The sequence below is a fragment of the Lineus longissimus genome, chromosome 10 (genome assembly GCF_910592395.1).
Source record: "Lineus longissimus chromosome 10, tnLinLong1.2, whole genome shotgun sequence".
NCBI classification, from domain to species: Eukaryota; Metazoa; Nemertea; class Pilidiophora; order Heteronemertea; family Lineidae; genus Lineus; species Lineus longissimus.
The window spans coordinates 2,119,996-2,143,185 of record NC_088317.1 but is presented as its reverse complement, the minus strand read 5'-3'; the positions used below and the strand labels follow the sequence as shown (position 1 = coordinate 2,143,185).

General features: G+C 42.4%; 2 protein-coding genes and 1 long non-coding RNA gene across 5 annotated transcripts; 2 read left to right on the top strand and 1 right to left on the bottom strand.

Annotated features, from left to right (window-relative positions):
* Positions 1-22: 22 nt before the first annotated feature.
* LOC135494650 (uncharacterized) lies at positions 23-9,362 on the top strand. Its single transcript, XM_064782815.1, has 8 exons — positions 23-733; positions 4,658-5,343; positions 5,701-5,872; positions 6,295-6,483; positions 6,989-7,227; positions 7,506-7,721; positions 7,915-8,092; positions 8,715-9,362. Exons 2-8 carry the CDS (start codon positions 5,118-5,120, stop codon positions 8,875-8,877), a joined length of 1,383 nt encoding a protein of 460 aa, XP_064638885.1. The 5' UTR covers positions 23-733; positions 4,658-5,117; the 3' UTR covers positions 8,878-9,362.
* LOC135494651 (uncharacterized) lies at positions 9,250-23,135 on the bottom strand. 3 transcript variants are annotated; one of them, XR_010448423.1, is made up of 4 exons: positions 22,875-23,131; positions 13,574-13,653; positions 12,934-12,967; positions 9,250-9,920 (listed from the first exon to the last, which is right to left on the bottom strand). XR_010448423.1 is itself a non-coding variant. In XM_064782816.1 (4 exons), exons 1-4 carry the CDS (start codon positions 22,890-22,892, stop codon positions 9,698-9,700), a joined length of 303 nt encoding a protein of 100 aa, XP_064638886.1. In that variant the 5' UTR covers positions 22,893-23,135; the 3' UTR covers positions 9,250-9,697. The 3 variants fall into 3 exon arrangements, 1 of the variants encoding a protein (XP_064638886.1); XR_010448424.1 differs by lacking the exon at positions 22,875-23,131 and adding an exon at positions 14,350-14,505; XM_064782816.1 differs by having other exon boundaries at positions 13,626-13,653; positions 22,875-23,135.
* On the top strand, positions 17,151-21,821 carry LOC135494770 (uncharacterized). The gene is made up of 4 exons (XR_010448455.1): positions 17,151-17,232; positions 17,334-17,428; positions 18,353-20,375; positions 20,648-21,821. It is a non-coding gene; the product is annotated as an uncharacterized LOC135494770 (long non-coding RNA).
* Positions 23,136-23,190: the final 55 nt, after the last annotated feature.

Sequence of the window (23,190 nt, the reverse complement as noted above, 5' to 3'; positions counted from 1 at the left end):
GCAATAGACATCCCTTATTTGTAATCAGGTGTCGCTGATAGAAATATTCACTCTCCAAGCAGATCAAAGGATACTCTCTCTGAACCACTGGTCGCTGATGGAAATATTCAGTCTCCAGGCAGATCGAAGGATACTCTCTCTGAACCACTGGTCGCTGATGGAAATATTCAGTCTCCAGGCAGATTGAAGGTTACTAAGAGGACTTTACTGCCCGACAAGGTAATCTGATAATCCCAATTATTGGACGATGTTCTTTGGTATCACGTGCATTAGTATCTAGTACATCATTGCAGAAATTGTACAGATCTGCGTATTATCACCAGGACAGGCGAGCTCGGCAAACTGGAAGGCCTGCCTGATTCTCGGCAATCTTGGGAATTGATTCTCTAGGGTGGTTATCACTTGGAATTGAATGGAAATGACAATGATTTTACTTTTAGTCGAATATGACGATTAGTTCTGACCGATCATCTGAACACGATGCCAAATGATTCAGGGAATATTCAGCAGACTCGCCTCAGACATGATTTTACTGGAGCCCGATCTAGGGAGACAATTCGTTATTTCCCTCATAAAATGTACGATACTCTGTGGGAGAAAACCGGCCTGTTCAACCTTCATCGCTTACCGAAATGACGGTGAGTTATGTTGTCAGTTGAGCATGAAGAAGGGGACGTGCATGAGGAAGGAGGAGGCATTGGCGTTTGAAGGGAGTCACGGTTACCAAAAGAAGGTAAAGTTCAAGAATCATGAAGCAAAACTACCCCCTCAAATCTTCGACCAAAATTTAAACTTCAGTCTTTATTGAGTTCCAACTTTGTAAAATGTGCACAAGTAATAATACAATAAAGCACAATCAAAGAACTTATTTGGTCCAGGCATTTTGGTAAGATATATGAGTTACACGAACAGCGGCATGCAACACCGGAGGGCTTCAGACCCCTATACATTGGGGTTTGGGGTTCCGTCGAAAAGTGCACGAGAGACCAGTGTGGCAATGTATTGGTGTGTGCTTTTTCTTGGAGACCCAACTTCAATAATACGCATGTTTATTGTGGGCAGGTGCAGGCCAATCCGTACAATTACGTCCAACGTTATTGGTGAAGATTTTAACAAGGGTCAGTATCATCTGTGCACTGCACCGAAGTCGGCCACATTCTTCCTCAAGCTCACCCTATCCTGGGCTAGGTACTCGATATGGTATTGCTACAGCAATCTGTCCCCGTCTCTCAGTATTGATCGGGTGCCTTTCTGGTCGGACATTTGCTGGGGACGCGGGCATCTCCACTCAATGCGTCGGTTCAACGTTTGGCATTCGTTGTACGTGGATTGTCACACGTACCGTGGCTGGGAAAGGACACGATGTACTGTAAGGGGGTAAATTGTATTGTCTGGTTGAAATATATAAAAAAAACGAAAAATAAGTCATTCAAAAAGTGAATCGATATTGTACTGTTCAATACAATGCATTATTAACTGACACACAGGGTACAAGGTTCTTGAAATACAGATTCAAATATGCTGCGCATCTTATACCCAACGTGCGCCTCCATATGAACGACGAATCATACAAAAATAACCTTATGTTTCATTATAATCCGGATTTAGATTACATATTGGTTCACTTTACTGAACGACCTATACCGTACACCAGAACTCTCGTTTATGCGCATAATCGTAACAAAACGGCCTTCATGGTTCTCTACAACTCGACTTATTATCAGAGAAAATCCCAATTTGTCCTCACTTCTTTTAACCATTTCGTCATAATGGGAATTGGGAGAAAACTGTTGCTTTTTGACTTTAGAGTGGGACGTTTTACCGGAAAAGTAACCCTCCCAAAGAAGAGCCAGTTTGCAATTTTTAATGATATGAAAGCGAAATTGTCCAACCTACAGACACACTTCGTTTTGTTTTCCCCAGTGGCCAGCGACCAGGAGGTGACACTCTTCAATATTTCAGTCATACACAGCCCTGAAACAGTCCTTAGACTCGCTACGCTCTACTCGTGTTACCTGCGAGGAGTTCACTCAGCTATTATTGTTCCACAATCCTTCTTGAAATACCTTTTCATTTCTTCAAAGCAAATAAGAACAGGCAACCTGATTTCGAAGCTTTATTCTCTGAATCCGATGCATGAAGTTCAAAATCAGATTATGACCTTGAAGCAACCCAATGAGAAATTTGTTGATGTATTGGGCAATCCTCAAAATGCATTTGCACTGCATATTTCTAAATTTGCATTGAATGTACATATCAAGCATGCAGTTCAAGTTGTGTGCGCACAAACAACAAACATCACCCCAAATTTAGAAATGAAACTTCAACAGTTAACTGTTGATATTAAGTTTAAACGGCAACCAAAATGGATACAAGTTATGTTGAACAAATTTGGCAACATTTTCCATGTTCAAGTTTCCGGCTCAAAGAATCGCCAGGTTCTCTTGGAATCAGTTCATTTATATGAAGTTAACGTCTAGACTCTAAATATTTAGTGCGGCGATGCTTCTCTCGAGTCAGTTAGTCATGAGGCAATCGGAAAACTTCGCGTGTCATAATTTATGCTCGGGAATGTTCAGGGCAACTGCTCGGCAGTACGACGGTTGCCGACAAGGGATTCTTCAATCAAGCCACACTATTCCTAATTTACGGGGCTAAAATGAACTGTCACACATGGCAAGTTACATGTACCCTGAGGGAATCTTTCCATCGCATTCAAAGTCAAAGCTATCGGTGACGTTTAACAGTTATTACAACTGCATGCATTCTCTCCAAAGAACTTCCAGTCACTTCGTTATAATCTTCACAGCAGAGGATCCATTCTGCCTCCGTTCACCATAGGTAAATACGACTATTTCTTTATGCCATTATCTGGTGAGCTGGTGTCTCTTAAACAAAACGATGAGTCTCCAATCGGTAAGCTTCAAGTTTATCGATCGGTAGGTGTAAATTACGTACTATTATACAAAACGGCATTCCTTGCTGTGAATTATGAAATGTGGTTTACGAAAACTGGAAAGTATCTGATCCTTTTAAAAGAGGAAGGGAGTGTTTTTAGCTTTTATCTATATAACTACGTCACGGGTGAAATCAAAGGTCACTGTATCTTACCGATCTCTGAAACATGTCTTCAAGTGCAAGTCCAACGTCATTTGTTTGCACTTTACGGGCAATTTGGCACCAATGGAAAAGCTGTCATTGGCTGTTCGAAATTCGATAAACTGCTGATAACCACGGTGTACACCACTGTATATAATATAACTGGTCGTTGGATAACTATCGGTTTTACACATGGTATACGACTCCAATTTAGTAAAACGTTCGACCTATTTTTTTCACCGGGAGGTGACCTGGTACCAGTTTTGATAAAAGGTGGTGCGTTGTTTTTTCAATGGTACAGGCGGAGCCGCGGTTATGCCATGACGAAGTATCATATCCCAATTTCAAAGGTACGTGTATCACACGCGTACATAACGTTAACTGCGGCAGAGGTAGCGAATGATATTTTTACGGTTAATGTATTCGGTCGGCATTCCGGTAACCTTCTTTCAATTTTTGGCTTGCTATTGGGTTGTTCCAGGGATGGTCATGACAACGAACGAAAAAAAACATTATTAGGATTGATAAGTATTGCATGTAATTGCAATATAACAGGTAAAAAGCAGAAAGATTTCCAAAAATTAAAAAACGGTCACATTGCGTTTCTTGAAACCACGAAGAAGGATTCCAAAATTCACTTCGAACGAGTTGGAATATACCGCCTGGAGGCCTCATCGAATTAACGCAACAGAACCGAATGAACGGAATTTGCTGGAACATGATAAATTCATGCCTAAAACAGTCGTGAAGATGTTTTCCAGTTCAAGGGAGGACGAGCGGGAGCCAATGACATGGTTTTTGTGGAATGGTCGCCAGAGATATATACATCCGTAAGTTGGGACAAAGTGGTGGTATTTTCAGTTCTCAATCACATGATAAATACATGTATTATCATTAGCGTCTGTCCTGCATAATCTCCCGTTACTACTCTCACAAATTAGAAAAACATGGCGTTGATAAAAGCTGACACGCACTCATAAAAACCCTAGCGGCCAAGTTAGAAAACACAGACGCCCGTCCGCCATGTTTTGAACAACCGTCAGCCATGTTTGAACGAATGTGTGGTAGTCTAGGTCATTGAACCAGAAACATTTGACATGATTTCACAAAACAGAACTCGAAGCGTGACAGAGAGTGTAGACCTCCCCAAAATACATGTAGACTGTCATTCACTTTTAATCGATGATCCATTTAGACAATGTACGTTGTATATGTCTGACCTTTGGTTATCAGCCAAAAGCTCCCTGGTAAAGTGTAAGAATAGCTGTTTTTCTTACGACGCTCGAATCAGATGTGACCTGCTTATCAGTTGACAATCGCCTTATCTTGTTATCTCACGAAAGATCGGCCTTACCGTATCAAATTAAACATAAAATAGAACGAACTGTCATGACAGTGTCACTGCTGGATAATTGAGGCCAAAACTCAAGACAATATGATTTGCATTGTATTACGTTTGACATATAGATTTCCATATTGTTTGATGGTCGTGGATATCCATTGGACACTTCGAACAGCAGTTCAACTGAAGCCGCTCCCTTCGTGTGGCCAATCGCAGCCTCTGAATTTTGTTTCAGCGGTGTTGATCGAACCAATCACAAGGGATAAGTGAATTTACGTGAGACTTCCGGTCGATTGTGCATACGTGGATATCGAATTTTTTTACTTTTTATGTTTGTTTAAGGGCCTGAATGGCAATCAGCAAGAGCTGCCATGAGCCCTTTAGAAGAAACTGCCGAAGACCTGCAACAAACAGCCGATTTTGTCTCGGCGCACGACTTGAGGTTATAATGGTTATGAAAATCTGAACGCAGAAGAAGAAGAAGGAACTGCAACCAAATATTTTCGGCAGTAAAAATCGCATTGGAAACAGTACGGTTCTCATCTTGAGATCAAGACTTCAACTTTGCTTCTTTCATATTCTAGTGGGACATCCAATTATTGAGCTAACTGTGTCCAGATTTAAAGGTTTTTCGTGAGAAACATCTATTCCTTTGGAAAAATCTTTCAATTACACAATGGGGGCCGAGGATAATTCTAAAGACACGGAAATGGCTGGTTCGACGGACTATCTTGCGCCAAGCATACAGAGTGATAACCGGTCTCGCGATGAAGGGGACCCTCTGGACTCGGTTGATATCGTCAGCCACAAGAGCCTGACCGTTCCCGGTGCCGTCGTGTTCATCATTGGGGGCATGGCCGGCAGCGGCATCCTGGCACTTCCTAAAGCGGTTGATAACTTAGGTAAGAAAAGTAAAAGAAGGAAATCTGTGGTCAATAAATCTCCTTCATTTCAATTGATAGAGTTTTAATTTACGTTCGACACCCCGGCTGAATGTTTGTTATCTTTGGCCTCGCTCATCAAAATATTCAAATATTTCGATACAGATCCAAATGTTTTCTCTATTTAATTTATTGTTTCAATAATAAACGATGTAAAGGTAATGATGCAGATCTTGATTGTGACAAACAAGACACAAACGAAGAAATTCTCTCATGAGGCCAACGTGCTCTTGTCCGACAACTCCTGCTCCAAAAAACCTAATGCTCCTTTGAACGAAACTGCAATCATCCAAAGTAACTTCAGCTAACTGTCTTCAGGCTGGGTTGGTATTGTCATGGTCGGCATCTGTAGCTTCTTGGCCGCCTACACTGGCTCCATCCTCGGGAAGTGCTGGCTCATGCTGAGAGAACTGTATCCAGAGTACAGAGTTGGTCGGACAGGTTATCCATACCCTGCAGTCGGGTTCAGATCGTACAACAAAGTCGGAAGGTAGGATGTAAGGTTACTCGATACAGTGGTCTCACCTGACGTCATCACCTGCCATAATGGAGGCACAGACAAGAAAGCAGGACAAGAAAGCAAGCACAAACCACCATGACAGAATTTGACTCCGTTAAGTTACATAGACATAACATATCATTGTTCATCCCTCCAACGTGGCTGACCGTGAAAACACTCTGCATGTAGGGTATCTGATATAACTGAAAGTAAAGGGTCCCCAACCCCCTTGAAAAGTGATGGTATTTTTAGCCATCTATCGTATTCCTAACTACAACTTAAAATCCAAACTGGCAATGGAAAACAAGTGAGTTCCATCAAAAGTTTAATAGTCTCCTGCCCAAATGCTTTTCAACGAATGGTCATGTCAACAGGGTTTGATAACTCCTCCCTTTCGGGGATATTTCTTACAGATATGCTGTATCTTTGTGCATCGACTTCACCCAGTTCGGAGTGGGGGTGGTGTTCGTTCTTTTAGCGGCGGAAATCATTCAGGAACTGCTCGCTGACGTCGGTGTACACGTGTCGTTCTGCTATTGGATGATCATCATCGTGGCTGTTCTCACGCCTCCAACTTGGCTTGAGAGTCCAAAGGACATGTGGTGAGGAAATTACTTGCTTTCCATGTGATTTTGCTCTTCCCATATTGACCAATGGCTTCACCTATGTTTTGCAGATATTTCATAAAATGAAGATCTAACCAGAGTCAAAATTATTGAAAGAGGCAAAGATACAGACAATGTTGAAACCAAATGTACTTTAGTACTGACCCCCGTGCTGACTTCGAATTTTGCAGAAGGAAAAGAAGAAGAGAGCTTTCCAGCAAATGGTCATATTCTTGGGGGAATTTAGTCACAATGTCTAACCGATACTTACCCTGTTGCGTCGGGAATAGATTTCTGGAAACAGACCACACCAGCCCGATATTTTGTGGCTGGTGAAATTAAGGGGTGTAAGGAGTGCATTTCACCCCTCTAAAATTCGTTAGAGTAAAGATTCGGGCGAGTCGATTGTGGCCTGTAGGCGGTATATTCATTTAACTAGGCACCGTGTTAGTCGATTTATCAACTTCAGATCCCTGACCATGCTTTCATCCACCTTCCACAGGCACATCGCAATCGCAGCCTTGGCATCTACCGCAATCGCCTGCATCTGCATAGTCGCCAAAATCATTATGGCGAGGGACTTGGTCGAGGTGTACCACAACCCTGTCGAGATTAAACCTGCCCTAATGTCGCTGGGGACCATATTCTTCGCCTACGGAAACCACCCTGTCCTGTTGTCCATACAACACGACATGAAGGAACAGGACAAGTTCTCCAAATCCGTATACATCGCTTACACATGTGGGTTAAATCAACGCCACATTGGTGGTGCTTACCGGAAGGAGTCGTTCTCATAACAGCATAGAGACCAAGAGTAGAGTCGCCAAAGTGACCTTTATCTATCAGATTCCCTTCACTGAAATAGTCTTACGTTGAACCTGTCCCAGGAGCGCTGCGCTGTCCACTACAAAACCAAGCCCTGACCTAATATCCAAATTGGTCAGTTTTCTGTCGTTTCAGGGATGATAAATTAATTTACCTTTATTTTGCAATGCCGATATGCTGCTCTCTTTTTTCAGTGGTTCTTTGTATGTATTTACCAGTCGCCATGGCGGGGTACGTAGTCTTGGGCAGCGGGGTAGACGACAACGTTATAGCCTCCCTGTACAAGGTTGCCAATGGACCACTTCTCTACGTCGCACAGATTCTTCTAACTTTGCACCTACTCTTTGAGTTCGTTATCGTCATCAACCCAGTGCTACAGGAAATTGAAGGAGCACTGAAAGTGCCACAAAGTAAGTACCTAAGTACCTAATGTTTTATAGTGTACAGGTGATTTCTGGTACTTTCAACACTGCCTGAACATTCATTCTCAAGTTCAAACTCAGGGTTGTTCTTGAGGGATCTCTCTTTCCCATGTGAGCACATAAAAATTACCTTTCCGAAAGCATTGGACAATTCAAGATGGTAGGTCCTCATTTCTTTCAGGAATTGGCATCAAGAGAATCGTAATACGAACACTCTTTACGTGTGCGATCTTGTTCGTGGCCGAGACCATCCCAAAGTTTGGTAACCTGCTGAGTCTGGTTGGAGGAACCACTACTGCCCTCCTGTCCTTCTTCTTCCCCGTTTTCTTCTACAACAAGCTCTGTGATTCTATAAACAGGTGCGTATATCATGTCATCCCGACTCCCAGTTCGTGGTCGAGACGATCCCAAAGTTTTGGAGCCTACAGAGTCAGGTTGGGGGAACTGTAAATGATCTCCTCTACTCTTTCCCCTGGTCTTCTACTTCCAATTCAGAGTTATTCTAGTTAAGGAATAGGTCGGTTGCGTGGGCTCTAGAGTCTAGAAGCTGGGCCAGGTTCTCGGCAGAGACCATCCACAAAGTTTGGTAATACAACCTGTTAAGTTTGGCTGCAGGTACTGCCATAAATGCTCTAATCTACTCTCCTGTGTTCTTCTACTGCCAATGCATCAGAGTTGATTAAGTTCGGTAGTTTATATAGGGGTTTCCATCGCGCGGACTCGAAGGCCAATCTATCTCCTGGCCGGGTTCTGGGCGGGCACCATCCAAAATTAAAGTAAGGTAACCTGTCATGTTTGGTTGGCGGATCTGTTACAACTCGCTTCTTCTCGTTCTTTTCGTGTTCTTCTACGACAAGCTGTGCTTGATTAATATTGCAAGGAATTTTTATATTTCATCTTTTCAAACGAACGTGGCAGTGTGTACTGGATTAGAAGCCAACTTCTCAAATCTTTATACGACATGACATATTGCTTTTTCAGACAAATTCCACTTCACCAAAGGGTGTTCCACTACGAGATCATGATAGTGGCAGTACTAATCGGCATAGCTGCCACCTATGCTGCCGTAGAAGGAATAGTCAACCCAAACTCGTTTGTTTCGCCGTGTTATGTTGACATTAGTGCTGCAGGCGGGGGCAACTGATGATGTTATGTTGACATTAGTGCTGCAGGCGGGGGCAACTGATGATGTTATGTTGACCATAGTGCTGCAGGCGGGGGCAACTGATGATGTTATGTTGACATTAGTGCTGCAGGTGGGGGGCAACTAATGATGTTATGTTGACATTAGTGCTGCAGGCGGGGGCAACTGATGATGTTATGTTGACATTAGTGCTGCAGGCGGGGGCAACTGATGATGTTATGTTGACATTAGTGCTGTAGGTGGGGGCAACTGATGATATGTTATGTTGATAATAATGCTGCAGGCGGGGGCAACTGATGATATGTTATGTTGACATTAGTGCTGCAGGCGGGGGCATGTTTTCCATGTAAATAAAAGCAGATTAGAGTAAAATTACAGAATCAACGATATCTTTATTTGACCAAAGTTCACCACAAGACGAACATTAAACCGTTATTTAAATCCTCTTATCATGTCACATACAAGTATTGCATGGATTTAAATATAGCACCTATTAGTGTTACGGCAAATGATTTGCCTTTTTAATAATGTCCGAACACATTCACATTTCTAATACGTCTACACCGACAAACTCCTCAACTAAGCCGTATTAAGAACATCATCCCAGAAGCATTACAAGTAATTCCACCGATGAGTTCTTCACTGCAAGAGTTGTCATTAGATATACATGTGTACAACGCCTATTCCCATAGAAGCATTGACACTTTTGATTACCTGTCGGCGTGGAAGAAACCCGTCGGGGTAACAGTGTACGTCCTTCACCAAATATCATCCCCCTAGAAAAAAACCAGTGTAAATAAAGCTGACTCTTTAGTCCTCATTAATTTGGCGGCGGAGGATTGATACAGGACTTTGCATATCTCCCACCACAAACATGTTTCTCGCTACAACAGTTCTCCCTGCTGATGCACGCGTACCCGTGCGGCGCGCAGCACTTGCCCTTGGCTTCGTCGCAGAATCCCGTATGGATACAGTGGATATTCCTGGTGCACTTTGCCTCTAAATCTTTGTAGTGCCAGTCGCGGTACTTCTTGGAACGCATTCTGAAAGGACAAGAAGTGTTATGATTATACATTCTCCAAAGCAGAGATGATTTTCAATGATATTCTCTCTGCCAGTATAAGCTTCCATGTTGTATAACTCACTCTACATAATTACACTGCGATCGCGCTGTGTAATCGGACTGAATATGGCCACGGCCACAGATTCGTACACTGCTAGGGGTAATCAAATTTTCTCTAATAATGGGATTACCGAGAAACTTAAGTGGCATTATTGATATAATTACCGTGCCTTATGTGTTGATTAAACCACTTATTATCACAAGGCTTTTCCCTTGGAAGTTCCAAGTACACTACACTACATGTAGTAGTGGAAGTGGAAGTGAATCAAACTTATGCAAACGCTGAACCCTCTCCAGTGTCTCAGTATTCAAATCTCCCCTCATTCCGCTAATGGTACAATGTCCATTCGGAAAGTCAACAAGGCGAGTAGCACGATTTGGCTGTATTATTCCAGTGACAGGAGACGAATATGAATGAACAGCCGCCCGCGCGGTCTGCATGGCAATGATGAAATCAATAGGCGCAAAATAGAAATAATTTGAAGTATGACGAGCCGTAAAGTTGGTAGTTGGCTGCCGGGGGAATGAATGTGTGACAAATGACGTCCATCATGGAAATATTGAAGTGATGCATAATTACTAAATTGTATTAGAGATACTGCGTATTGACACTCTTTTCGCATACAGAGTAAACCCGTTGGTGGCATTGGGAAGGGACATTGCATTTCGCGTTCTACGCCTTTGATACAATCCTTTAGTTCGTTCAGACATGATCGAATTTCTGTAACCGATCCAAGTGGTGATTTGATAAGTGCCAATCTATCCCCACTTCTCGAAAGTCAATATTCATCTAAGTCCCAAATTGATGAAATTTCGGCGATGAGATTGTATAAGTTACAGAGAGTGACGATTAGAAATAAGAGATGTTGATGGCAATCTTGGAAGGATTGATTCCATTTTGTAAGTGACTATGGAATTAAACTGAATTGACAGTTGTCTCATCACTTTCAGTTTATGGCTTTTGATGAAGAGGGAAATGCTATTGATAGAGCCACTCATTGACGATTCACCACTTTTCAAAGCCACAGTGAGGTACTAGCGATCAGGTATTGAAGGCAATTCTAGCGCCAGGAATGGTGATATTTTCTCAGCGAGATTGATCAGCGAATCAACGATGATTTAGAGAGATGAAGTGGATGATTAAGTCACGCGATCGATACGGTAGTAGCGTTAATTTAGCAGGTGGCAGACGATAAAATCCGAGGTGACGATGGCTGCAAGATGGAGGTTTGATGAAGCTGAGTTAAAGGCAGAGCGCAGGCACCAAAAGCCGAAGAATAACTACGGCATTCTGTATCAATGCATTTTATTTCTCTTTTCCTGGCCCACGAGAAAATATGAACGGTGTACCCCTTTATCGATAAACTGGCAGTACTCTCCATATCAGTTCATAGTCTAGTTTTATCTCACAGTAAGTGCTACCAGTATCGACCGAGCCAACTAGAGGATGCTTGAGGTAAAGCTGTGGCTGACACATGCATTCTCGCACGCCAAAGATAAAATCAATCCAACTGCCAACCCGGACTATCGTTAACGAGTGGAATGGCATGAGCTGGCAGGGGATAAGATAAAGGTATCAGTTGTATCTCCATCCGAAACGTCAGAAATGAGATTAAAAAATGTCTAATAGATGAATAGTGTTCGAATTCAGTCGTGGTTCAGGAGATAGAAATGCTGTCATACACGGGAGTGCAGTAACCATGCATGCGACCTGTCTGTCTTCACAACGGCAATGTTGAAATGCATATTACATTAATACGTACTTGGAAATTTTCAATTTCAATTACAAGTTTCAATTCTTCAAGGAAATTTCCTTAGATAAGACTCACAAGGTAAAAACTGAGTTGTCCTTTCTACCACCTGGCCACACTTAATTCCAGAATGTTATGAAAATATGGCAAGTATTGGTCTTCAAGAGTTTAAGAGCACAACGACATCATAGCGTTACATCATATATTACAATGCACCCAGAGTACATCATTCTCCTATTTTATTGAAAAACGATATCAAAGAGAACGTGTGTACCATTTGTCCAAATTGTCATCATTAAGCCCCACTCTCAGAAGATTGGGTTTCTGTAAGTGGGTCGAGGCAATCCAATGAAGCCACTGCGCATCCTCTTTAGATAAACCAATGACTTAGTCATGAATAAAAAGTATGATTCTAATAGCCGGGGAGATTCGCTTTCCAATTACGGACAAAAATGTAAGAGGGACGTGATATAAATAAGATGGCTATCTCGGGAATATCCGCTCCGTAATAGAATGGCTCTTGATAAAATATTAAGAGGTTTCGACGAATAAGTGTAAGCGTAGGACAAATATTATCGCGACAACTCTCGCGTGGATTCAGGTGGCCGATACCTTTGTTCGTACTTCGTCGTTCGTACACGTACGTACTTCGCAATCCGTACGTGTACGGATTGCGAAGTACGACGTACGTAGATCCGTGGTGTCATAATCACGTCCTGGCTACGGAGATGGGCTTACGTACATGCAGTAAATCACTATTCGATAAGGAGCTTAATAATCTCAGGTACATTCATTGACAATAAGAATGACTAATTTCATTTCCTACGACCGATTTGTCCACACTGATTACATTTCCCTATTCATCCAAGCTGGTCGCTATTCGGTTTTCTATAATTCTTTCTGAAGCTACGCAGGCACGTACTTGTAACATAAGGATTTGATTGCTTGTAGCATACGCTGTTTGTCAAGCAACATTAGCAAATACATGGTATACGCAGGTAGGGGCGTAGCTGGGTTTTTGGTGTGCGTGTGTGAGGCTCTTTAGAGGGCAAAATGACACTTTCCTGCTCAAAAACACGTGAACACTTCTAGCACGTATGGACCAGGATGGCACTGCTTACCCCTAAAAGTGGCCAACCACGCCAGTCAATCATTATCTGAGAAACGTGTCCGCATACTTACGCTGACGCTTGTATCATTTCATCGGGGTCTTCCCCTGAAAAAGGAAAGGATACCCGGGCCGGTTAAGAAGCAAATCAATTGGATTAGGTTGGCAGCAATTTTGTTATTACTCTTTAATAATTAGCAAACTGACGAAGCAAATTTTGCCTGTCGCTGCACTTACACCCCTGTCAATACTGTTGAGGTATCGTGTCAGACGAGCCACGAAAGCGTCTTCATAATATATCAATTCTCTGCCTTTGCTTCGTCAGCCGTAATTTGGGTGATTGAAGTGTTACTTTCAAGCATCAACATGAGATTCCTTTCTTTCAGGTTTCGAATGAGTTATCACAAATCGGCGTGATTCGATGGTGTTTCAACGTCAGACGATGCGCTTGGAGAAAATGTTCCTCGGGGAGGTAGCTAATCTGAACTCGATAAATCAAGTTGGTTCGCAGGTGCCGCTTGGTAATTGATCAAATCCTATAACACTGAATCTTCTCCCCTGAGTCATTAACACAGTTTACTTAGCCCACAGGCTTCAGTTTTAAGAGCAGATGTCAAATTCAAGATATCAAGAGAAGTTTAGCTCGATCACAAGACGAATTCAACGCAATGGCTCAGAAATACTGCGTCCAACCGACCCCCTTCAAATACTCACATTGTGTTGTCAATACAACCAAACAAACCATGATAACTCCTAGAAATATTACCCGCAATTGATTCATCCTCTTTCCTTGCCTGGAAAGATAAAACAAAATGACGATGACAAAAAGGCAATAATCCCTCTGGCACCGAAAACAATTCACGTTGAACGTAAATTGCCTGATGTTGATGGGTATTTTCGTATTATGACCGCATCCGCGCGCCATTTAGAAGGGGGCTCTTAATATCCGATGATAGCCATATCAACATAGTCAGAAGTCATTTCCTTGATCTTGCGAACGAAATGTCTTCACACTGACTCTAGGTTTCTAGCACTGACTACCTTGACAACTGGTGTTCGTCTTTAGAGCAAAAATCGCAATGAGCGCACTCGTGAGTAACTGCATCAGTGTTTTAGAGGCGACTACTATAGCGTCAGAGGTGACATTTCGATTCATCGTGTTCAGGGCCGTCCGCCATCTTGGTATATGCAACAGTGCGTACATTTCCATGTACAATATGTACATCTGTCACGGCAATCCGTTAAAAACTAAGATGGCGCCTTGGTATGAAAACGACGAAATCTAATGAAGAAATGCAGATATACCACCACGCAAATAGCGACGATCAAAATCCAATAGTCTCTCATAAATTGCCAATGGAGCATAAATGGTGCATTTAAAAGCGTCTTTACAACCTATCGCAGGCGGCAGGTGGAGAAACATAGCTCTATTAAGCGGCTCCGAGTCAGATTGTTAATGGAACATCGATAACTTGAACATGCTTGCTTACACTAGTCAATGCACACTACACATGCAGTTCATCAAACTGAAATGCCGCTCTAGAAGAAGAAGATGTCCCCTGGAAAAAGTGTCCGGTCCTATTGTTTTCTGACTGATTATGATATATGGTTCAAATTGTAATCAACTTGCACTTCCTCCCCTGCACACTTTCGATCAAATCTCGGAATCGTCCCTCACTGTCGGAGATACAATGTAAGATACTCTTCACCACCTTGTGCAATATTGATTAGGTTCCAGCTGAAAAACTTTATGATATTCCGCGTGGGGAAGTCTGATGTTTTTCTATTAGAAAACTTATTAATATTTCATGGCTGAAGAGATGGCAGGAGGCTGGAATGCATTCTCAATCGAAATTATTTCCTACAGGGCTGGGATTTCGGAGATGAAGACAGTGGTGGGCGTGTGCAATGAATTTGAACTACAACGCATTTTCATTTAAGATGCTGACGTATATGTACTATCAACTGCAAGTTACTACCTAAAGCGCCAATTTAATTGGGGAGCAGTCTGACGAATCATCCAAGGCGAATTGTCAGTGGTTTCTACGACGGCGGTGCAATTCTAGAAGTACGCAAATTTTCACTAGTTTTACAGTAAAACCAAGCTACATACGTAACAGAATCTGAGACAAGATCCCAAGAAATACCTCGGAGCGCATCATCACCAACCAGAGTTGCAGCATTATTCATTAGCAGAATTCATTGCCATTGGCAGCGACACGTTCTCACCTTTTTTATCAACACGTCAACGTAACGAGTTCGTATTCTTTGGAGATCGCCCACTTAATTAGCGGCAGTCAACGTACAGTTGATGGTTTCGGTCTCTGGGGAACTCATTTTGTTACAGATGGCTACTTTTCATAGGTTTCCACATCGGAAGATCACCGTTCCATGAGCGAAGTGGTTTAGTCGCAGTCACGAGAAAGGCTGATTTTTCACCAGTTGTCACAAGGAATTGAGGTAATGCCCGTGGATATGCGTTGCGGAAACGACAGCGGGTGTAGAATATGGATTTCCGCGAACCATGTCATCTGCTCTTAGGCAATTTGGAAGAGTGCTATCAATTTTTGTTGGGAGTAAAGGTGTTTTTGTAATGCTGTGTGAAACAACAACACCCCCCCCCCCGAACATGTCCCTAGCTAAGTCAGATAAAGGGTACAAGCCTAGAGGCCCTAGATCAAAGGCAACGCTTAGAATGAATTCACCATCACGTTTGCCAAAGAACAAAATATTCTTTCTCGGAAACAATGAATTGTCAATAAATGATTATCATCACAGGAATATAGCTTAAGGTTTTTGTAGCAGAGTTGTTCAATTTACAATGAATGACTCTAGCTTACAGTAATCAACTTAAACGCGATTTACTAGCACACTTCTTATAAACTCAATACGCTGATTACATTCCACCACTTACTGGTATTGCGCGTAGCAATCGACCTGGAGTTCGTGCTGAAATCAATTTTATCGAAATTCGTTACTTTGGGGTTGGCGGGTTTAATGGTGTAATCAGTTTAAAAGATGCCACCAGGGTATGTTATTTGTCAGAAATGTGTTTTTTGTGCCCTTAAACGGTCCGAGTGGCAATTCTCTAACTCAGTACTTTTCGGTTGCGGTAAGATAAATGTTACCGTTACAGATTACGCGCGATCGCATTGCTTTCCCACTCGTTTTCGCAAAGCGGCCCGAGGATATTTATGGCTGAAATCCCCATGGATAATCTGATTGGCACAGAAAGAAACGTTTTGAACGTTTATCTCCTGCAATAAAACTGGAATTAATTGAATAATTGCTCAGAAAATGGGCAAATTTGTGATTTATTGTCCTCTTTTCGAAAACTATGCCAGTCGATTGGTTTCATGACATTTGTTGCTGGGCCCCAGTCCGAGTTGTATATATGTATATATCATAGGGTAATCATAGGATAGCTCAGTAAATAAGAAAAAACGCGTGCGATAACGTCCTCTCCTGACTTTGAAAGGAATCACGCCAGTTTTTAGCATATTAAGCCAATTTATCCAGTTGCAATCCACTAAAGCAAAACGCGAATTGCAGTCGTGAACGGCAGCCAATGTGGTCCATTTTATGAGTGTATGGCACGCAAAAACTATATAAAATGGATCAGAAAAGATGACAAGGCATTTTGCGACATTGATTCAGTTGGGTGGATGGTTCAATGCTGCTCCATTTGGTGACCTTGACATCACTGGTATTCAGTCGCCTGCTTTCTGTGGCGAGGGATGATCAAGGCCAATGTTTTTGTGTGGTATTGGGAGATCTAGAAAACACTGTCGATTAGTCGTGCTCAATACTAATATCAAGCAGTGGTGTATTTTGTGGTCTGCGCATTAAGTACAGATTAAACTATGCTTGCTACTCCATCTGAACACACCCAACGCACGCGAAAACGGACCACTTTCAATCGCTCTGGCGACATGTGTACAAAATTTAACTTGAATTTAAAAAATTTGCATTGTGTAAATACGTACTAGCTATGGATTTCAACAATCATATTGTGTTACGTAGACACGTTTAAAAAACCCATAAATGCCAAGTTCCAGCGAAGTTATATAACTTTTTGTCCGACTCTGTTCATCCGACCGTGAGCTCATTACTTGACCAATGAGGTTTATTTATTGACCCGTCAGCATTGAATCGTGAGTATTTTCGTGAATAGGTCAATTTAGATTTGATTGAAAGTCACAGTTTGAATAGATGTGTGGTTTGGTCATTTCTCTGACGTAACGTTCTCAATTTGGGACGTGGAATTTGGCTGTGCTGCTGGTATGACACACCGGTTTTGGGAACACAAGCGTTCAGTTGTGTCGACGCCAACAAGGCACACGTTCCATGGTTGAAGCGCTGGTTCAACATTGGTAAGTTCAGCCTGCTTTCACCACAACTTTTTCTCCCCAAGTTTTGCAACTATTGTTTGATACTGTGTACAATCTTACCTTGTCATTTTCATTCCTTGCAGATAACAGAGATGTTGTCCTGTCTTGCACACCTAATGCTGCTCAACCACTGCTGCCAAGCCGGTTTATCACAAGGCTGGACGTGAACATCGTCATGGTGAGTACTAGCTATTTTTCTCAATCGAAACTGCAGCAGTGGCGGATCCAGAAATTTGGGAAAGAAACGGGTGGGGTGGGGGCTGCCCTACCAATGAGAACAAGGTGCAATCCAGAAAACGAGGGGGGGCTTGTAAAAATCTTTACTTCTTGGGAAGAGGTGCCCTGAAAATTCATTTCTCGGACAAAAAGGGATGACTGATGCGGGACCCCTTAATCCGCTACTGCTGTCCTAAATATTTCCACACTCGGCTCAGCTTACCTTTGAAAGAAGGAGCTGATAGCTGATATCCTATCTATGGTCATATATCGTTCTGGCAGCAAGGAAATGAGACGCTCGGTCATGTCTGCCATGTTTTATGATGTCACACGCCACGTGCTTGGCACAATGTGTCACGTGCTCTCGCAATGTGCCACGTGCTCATAACACATTCTAGCTCTGAACCAATCACCCATTGATACTGTGACATGTGATATTTATGAGGACCTTGACCGCATCAGAAAGATAAGGCATAAAATCGAAGTACATGTAGTTCAAAGACATTTACATAAAGACATGGCAGAAATTACCAATCGTCTCATTTGACCTGTTTAACGATCGAGTATCAATCTATCCTATCCCATCGGTGATCAGCATCGCAGAGCTTTGATAAACGCTGACAGTTGTTCCCAGGCTTGTGTGATGAAATGAACATAGTTTAGTGATACCCCCTCTTGTATTCAGTGGTATTGAAGGAACAACGGTTAAAATTTACAATCCCCGACCGGAAGTGACGTAGTTTGATCGCATTCAACTATAAATCCATTGAACAGTAGTGCTTGGATAGTCAACCGATAACCTTTTTTTGGGGTGTGATCAGGGATTGTAAACTCGTTCCCTTCGATCTATCTACCGTAGCTGTCATGCAAATACTTTTTCTTTCAGAGCCCCGACGCCCCCTTGAACTTTTAGGAAATGGTTGAGTTTGGTCAAGGGACTGGTATTGGATCTGATATATTATCATTATTGTCACACCTTTTCGCTAAATAGGTCTTGAAAACTGCTTGGCATTACTCCTTGTGAGGTGTTACCCAACGTTAGTGACGGCTGTCTGTATAATTGGTACTCACTTGATACCTATGGTGAAGGATGAGCCAGTTATTTTCGAGTTTGTACTTTGGGTGCATCTCGTTCCTCGGGTTGCATTGCGCCCGCGACCCCATAGGAGTTCCTGGTCTTGTCTCTTCGCCCCCAACCCCGATAAACTCTATGTACCGTGAACGAATGCTCATCAGGTCGACAGAAATTTGACGACGTAAATCCATCCATATTAACTGGCGCTGCGGCTGCGCTCAATAGGCCCCGTTGGGGAGTCTGAGCCTGATAGGGTGTACCAGTCCAGCCGGTTATGTACGGTTGGTATGCTCTATGATATGGATCTCCAGCCACCTGTCAGCTAGGGGCAGACCCCAGTGTCTCAACCCTGGGTCTCAGAGGCGGTAACTTCTAGTCAGGCAGCGCGCTATGTCTGGTTAGGCGACATGGGTTACCAGGGCATCCACAGCCAAAATGGTTTGCACATGGAGGTCATCGCGACCGACTTGTGAGGGGGAAGAAGTGATGTCCATGGCGGTTTCAAATTGATCTGACGACCCCCGCGTCTTTGGACCGGAGGGGTTCATGTGGCCAAATCCTGTCAGCTAAATCCTATCGTTAGCATCGTCCGCGGTACATGGAAACCCAGGGCATGGAACCCTTTTCGTCTTCAAATTGGTTTAATTTCCCTAAGGATTTCAATTATGATATATATATTTAGATCCACAGGTATAGTCAGTACATGTGGCGACTCGCCACATGTACATTTTTAAAGTTTTTTTCGAGCATTGTAAAAAGTTATGAGAATAAATTTCCCCTTTGGACGTGTTTTTCTTTACCAGAATGACAATCAAAAAAGTTTGTCACTGGAGAATTTCCCCGTCCCCACCCCAGCCCTAGAAAGATATACAGACTAAATGCTAATATCATTGGACTGTACTGGTAATATAGGTCAGTCACGAAAAATGAAATATATATTGGACTGTACTGGTAATATAGGTCAGTCACGAAAAATGAAATATATATTGGACTGTACTGGTAATATAGGTCAGTCACGAAGAATGAAATATACATTGGACTGTACTGGTAATATAGGTCAGTCACGAAAAATGAAATATATTTTGGACTGTACTGGTAATATAGGTCAGTCACGAAAAAATGAAATATATATTGGACTGTACTGGTAATAGAGGTCAGTCACGAAAATATCTGAAAGTCTGTGCCCCATTGTTGACGAATATAATATCGTGAGGACTTTATCAATAGTCACGGTCCCTGGCCCCTCCCACATAAAATCATTAGCAAGGTCACTGCAGGCAATAGCTTCAGTATTGTTATTGTATAAACATGTCTCAAACATTATAAACGGCCCTATTTTGTGGGGTTACATTGGGTTCTTGCTGGGAGTAATGATTTCCATGTCCGATTCTGCGTTTTGTGGACTTGTAAATCAGTCCAGCAGTGACATTGCATTTTGTGGACATGTAAGTCTGTCCTGCAGTACCAAGTTTCACCCCAGCAATTACCAATAAGACCTGCACGTGACCTTAAAGTAAATTTATGATAAGCAAACAATAATGCGGACTGCCAGTATAACTATGCAAGTGTGGTGGAGACAAAACGCGATGGATGCATTGGGAGAAGGAAATCTAGAAAAGAGTAACTGGAACTGTCTGTCCAGCTCTCGTTTATGAAACAATGGGCGATTTGAACTCCTGAACAGATCGCCCATTGTTTACTGAAGCAGCATTCGAATTGTCTCCAATTTTTTCAGGTGAAAAATTGCTCTATGCAGGCCTTGGCTCCCAGTTGCCCACCCCGCGTGAGTTGGAGATAAATATTTAGGATGCCAGATTTGTGGAACACAATTGAGGTAAATGAAATCGAACTCGATAGCTGGCTACACTTCGTATGACTGATATTGGGATAAACCCGAGGCAGGTTGACCACCATTGCCTGACAATTCAATTTAATTTAATGTATTCATCTTATTAGTGCCAATGAAGTTGTCACAGACATAAACATGTGTATAGACATATTATACATGATATGCTGTCATAGAAGATTTTTTTAAAGCGTCATGAAAAATGCTCACTTTCATTTCTTAAATTGTATATTTCAATGTTACTTCCCTTTCTATTCCAGGCCAGAAGTCAAGGGTACCGATCAGGGAACACCAGTTCCCGACGGAATTTACCATTTTCTTGTTGTAATTTATGCTGTTGGGTTGACTCTCATGAAAATTCAATCAAACATTGTTACTCTTTGTTTCAAGTGAACCTTTGCAAAAAATGCTTATTCCCCATTTGGCTGAAATCAATAGCACTTTATGTATGTACTCGCTGATCCACAATATTTCTTGTTCCGTTTTCAATGTGGCAATTACTTTGCCCTTTGATGGTTATGACGTGATAACGACTGATCTATTTCACAGCACGAGGTGCAACAGCAATGGAGTTATTTGTCTGGGTAGCTGTCTCGGCAACAGCCAAAAAGTGTTTCTACATTGCATTTTTGTGCCACATTTAATTACTCAAAATGATGCAGTGATGCGCCTAATTGACATATTATTTGTTTTCAAGAGGAATTTGTTGTAGATCAATATCATTGCTCTAAAGGCTTAGTTTTCTCAAAATATCTGCATTAGTTTTTCTTTCTTTTTTCTTAAGGCAGGCCCAATTTTACAGAAGGCCCAGAGAATGTTTTAGGTAGGATATTATTGATATTTTAGGCCCATATCAGTTTTGAGAACAATTTCCTCTTGAACACAATAAACGTCAATATCAAGTCTCTGCACCATTTTGATTGAGCAGTTTGGGGATAAAATATAAGAGAATGCTCCATTGGTGTTAACAGACTATGACATTGTTTTGGTCAGCAATCGGTTCTTGCCACCTTGAAAGCGACCTGTACATTGTTCAATTGTTATTATATCATTGCCTTTGTCCCCCCACCCTCCCTATCCTTATCAGCACTGCAACTCCCTCCACCCCATACCCCGCATCTGATCCCGTGGCTCGATTGCCCAAGCGGCGTTATTGTAAACGTTGCGTTATTGTAAACGTTGCGTTATTGTAAACGTTGCGTTATTGTAAACGTTGCGTTGTTGTACACGTTGCGTTATCAGGCAGGTTTCCCAACCCTTACGAAGAGCTACGAAAGACGAAGTACGAAGTATGTGATATACTTTAGAGACGACTTTTTGAAAATTTTCCCGATTCCTTGTACAATTTAGTGCAGAAGATGATTCGTGCTATGCGTAAATGAACTTGATTGGTCGACAGACCTTCGCAGTTCGTCAGGCTTGCGAAACCTGCCTAGTATATTATATTCGAATTCCAATTTTTGCAGTATACATGTACTTGCCGAATAAAAGTTGCCATATCACAGCCTTCGTCTCTTGTCCTTCGGTCTCTGAGCGTGGGGACCACTCTCGAAAAGTTCGATTTACACACTACACTGTCTCCACTTATAACACACGGTCGGCCTTTTCTGATACCGCGAGCAGCCACTTATTCTAAGTTTTGCCGCAAGGTAGAATGGACTGTATTTGAGATCGGGTCGACATCAACTTAACTTGGTAGCAATCAGGTAACCCATTGAAATAGGCTCCGATCTGCTGTGAGCGATGGGCTTGGCGATCTATCAATAAGGTGGAATTTCACACTTGGAGCCGATGGAGGTGTGTTTTAGAACATGTAAACGTGAAGTGCAATTTTAAAGATTCTATCAGCGTATCCAATGCACACAACATCAAGGTAATGTCGACTTTGTCCGTATACCTATAGCCAGTTGGTGAATTTCCTTTTTCGCCCTAATCCTCGACTCCCGCTCCAACCTCGCAGTCAGTGTTTGGTCCTGAGACAACCAACACCTCCAGCTCGGTATCAATATCCTCAACTCTGACAAATGGCCTGCTGGGCCCAAACGACACGTCAGTTGCTTTCGTGATCTATCATAAGATCTCTTGGGACATGTAACTGAAGCAGGACATGGTTTGATCATAAACTTCCTCATCCGTGATGACTCCCCGCCGACTTCAGTGTATACGGGAGAAAATCAATGAGAAGGATGGAAAGGAAAGACCACCTTTTAGTATACAAATGGTGCTGAATTTACAAAGCGATGTTGAGACCGAAATATGCTGCTAAATGACTTTTGGTCGTCCGCCAACGATATATAAAACACCGTTAGCTTTTTTCTTCTCTTTTGTTGTTTCGTTTGCCGGTTGCGGATGACCATCAGTTTCTGTACGCAAAAGTCCATTGGTCGACGAACCAACTTTTTCCTGGGGAAGGGCAATGGTAAATACAACAAATTCTGACGAACTGAACAGAAAGAGTAACGAAACGAGTATAATGAAACTGCTTACCACTACCACTTTTTGCATCAACGAATGTAAGTTATCCAATGACTAACGGACCACTTCCCGCCATTGATGCTGCCAAATGAATGGCCTCATTTAGTTTCCGACTACGCGATATGTTCCGTTAAAAACTCCACCATAACTAGCATTTATGTCCGCTGCCACGGCTTACTGATTGTCGATGAAGCACCGGGATGCAGCGCCGCGGCTAGGGGAACGTACCAGTCATCAGATCGATCCAGATTATGACAGACTTGACGTTTCAGGCAGTGCTGCTATGGCGAAATGGCGGACTTGTTCCGTCTTTTGAATTGAGCATTCC

What these genes read in the sequence shown, in the direction of transcription:
- LOC135494650 (XM_064782815.1), top strand. Translation starts at nt 5,118, where the DNA reads ATGGGGGCCGAGGATAATTCTAAAGACACGGAAATGGCTGGTTCGACG. An exon ending in TAAAGCGGTTGATAACTTAG is followed by an intron (nt 5,344 to 5,700) that starts GTAAGAAAAGTA and finishes AACTGTCTTCAG; the next exon opens with GCTGGGTTGGTATTGTCATG. An exon ending in AGCACTGAAAGTGCCACAAA is followed by an intron (nt 7,722 to 7,914) that starts GTAAGTACCTAA and finishes CATTTCTTTCAG; the next exon opens with GAATTGGCATCAAGAGAATC.
- LOC135494651 (XM_064782816.1), bottom strand. An exon ending in AGAGGATGAATCAATTGCGG is followed by an intron (nt 12,968 to 13,625) that starts GTAATATTTCTA and finishes TTCCTTTTTCAG; the next exon opens with GGGAAGACCCCGATGAAATG. An exon ending in GAAATGATACAAGCGTCAGC is followed by an intron (nt 9,921 to 12,933) that starts GTAAGTATGCGG and finishes TTGTCCTTTCAG; the next exon opens with AATGCGTTCCAAGAAGTACC.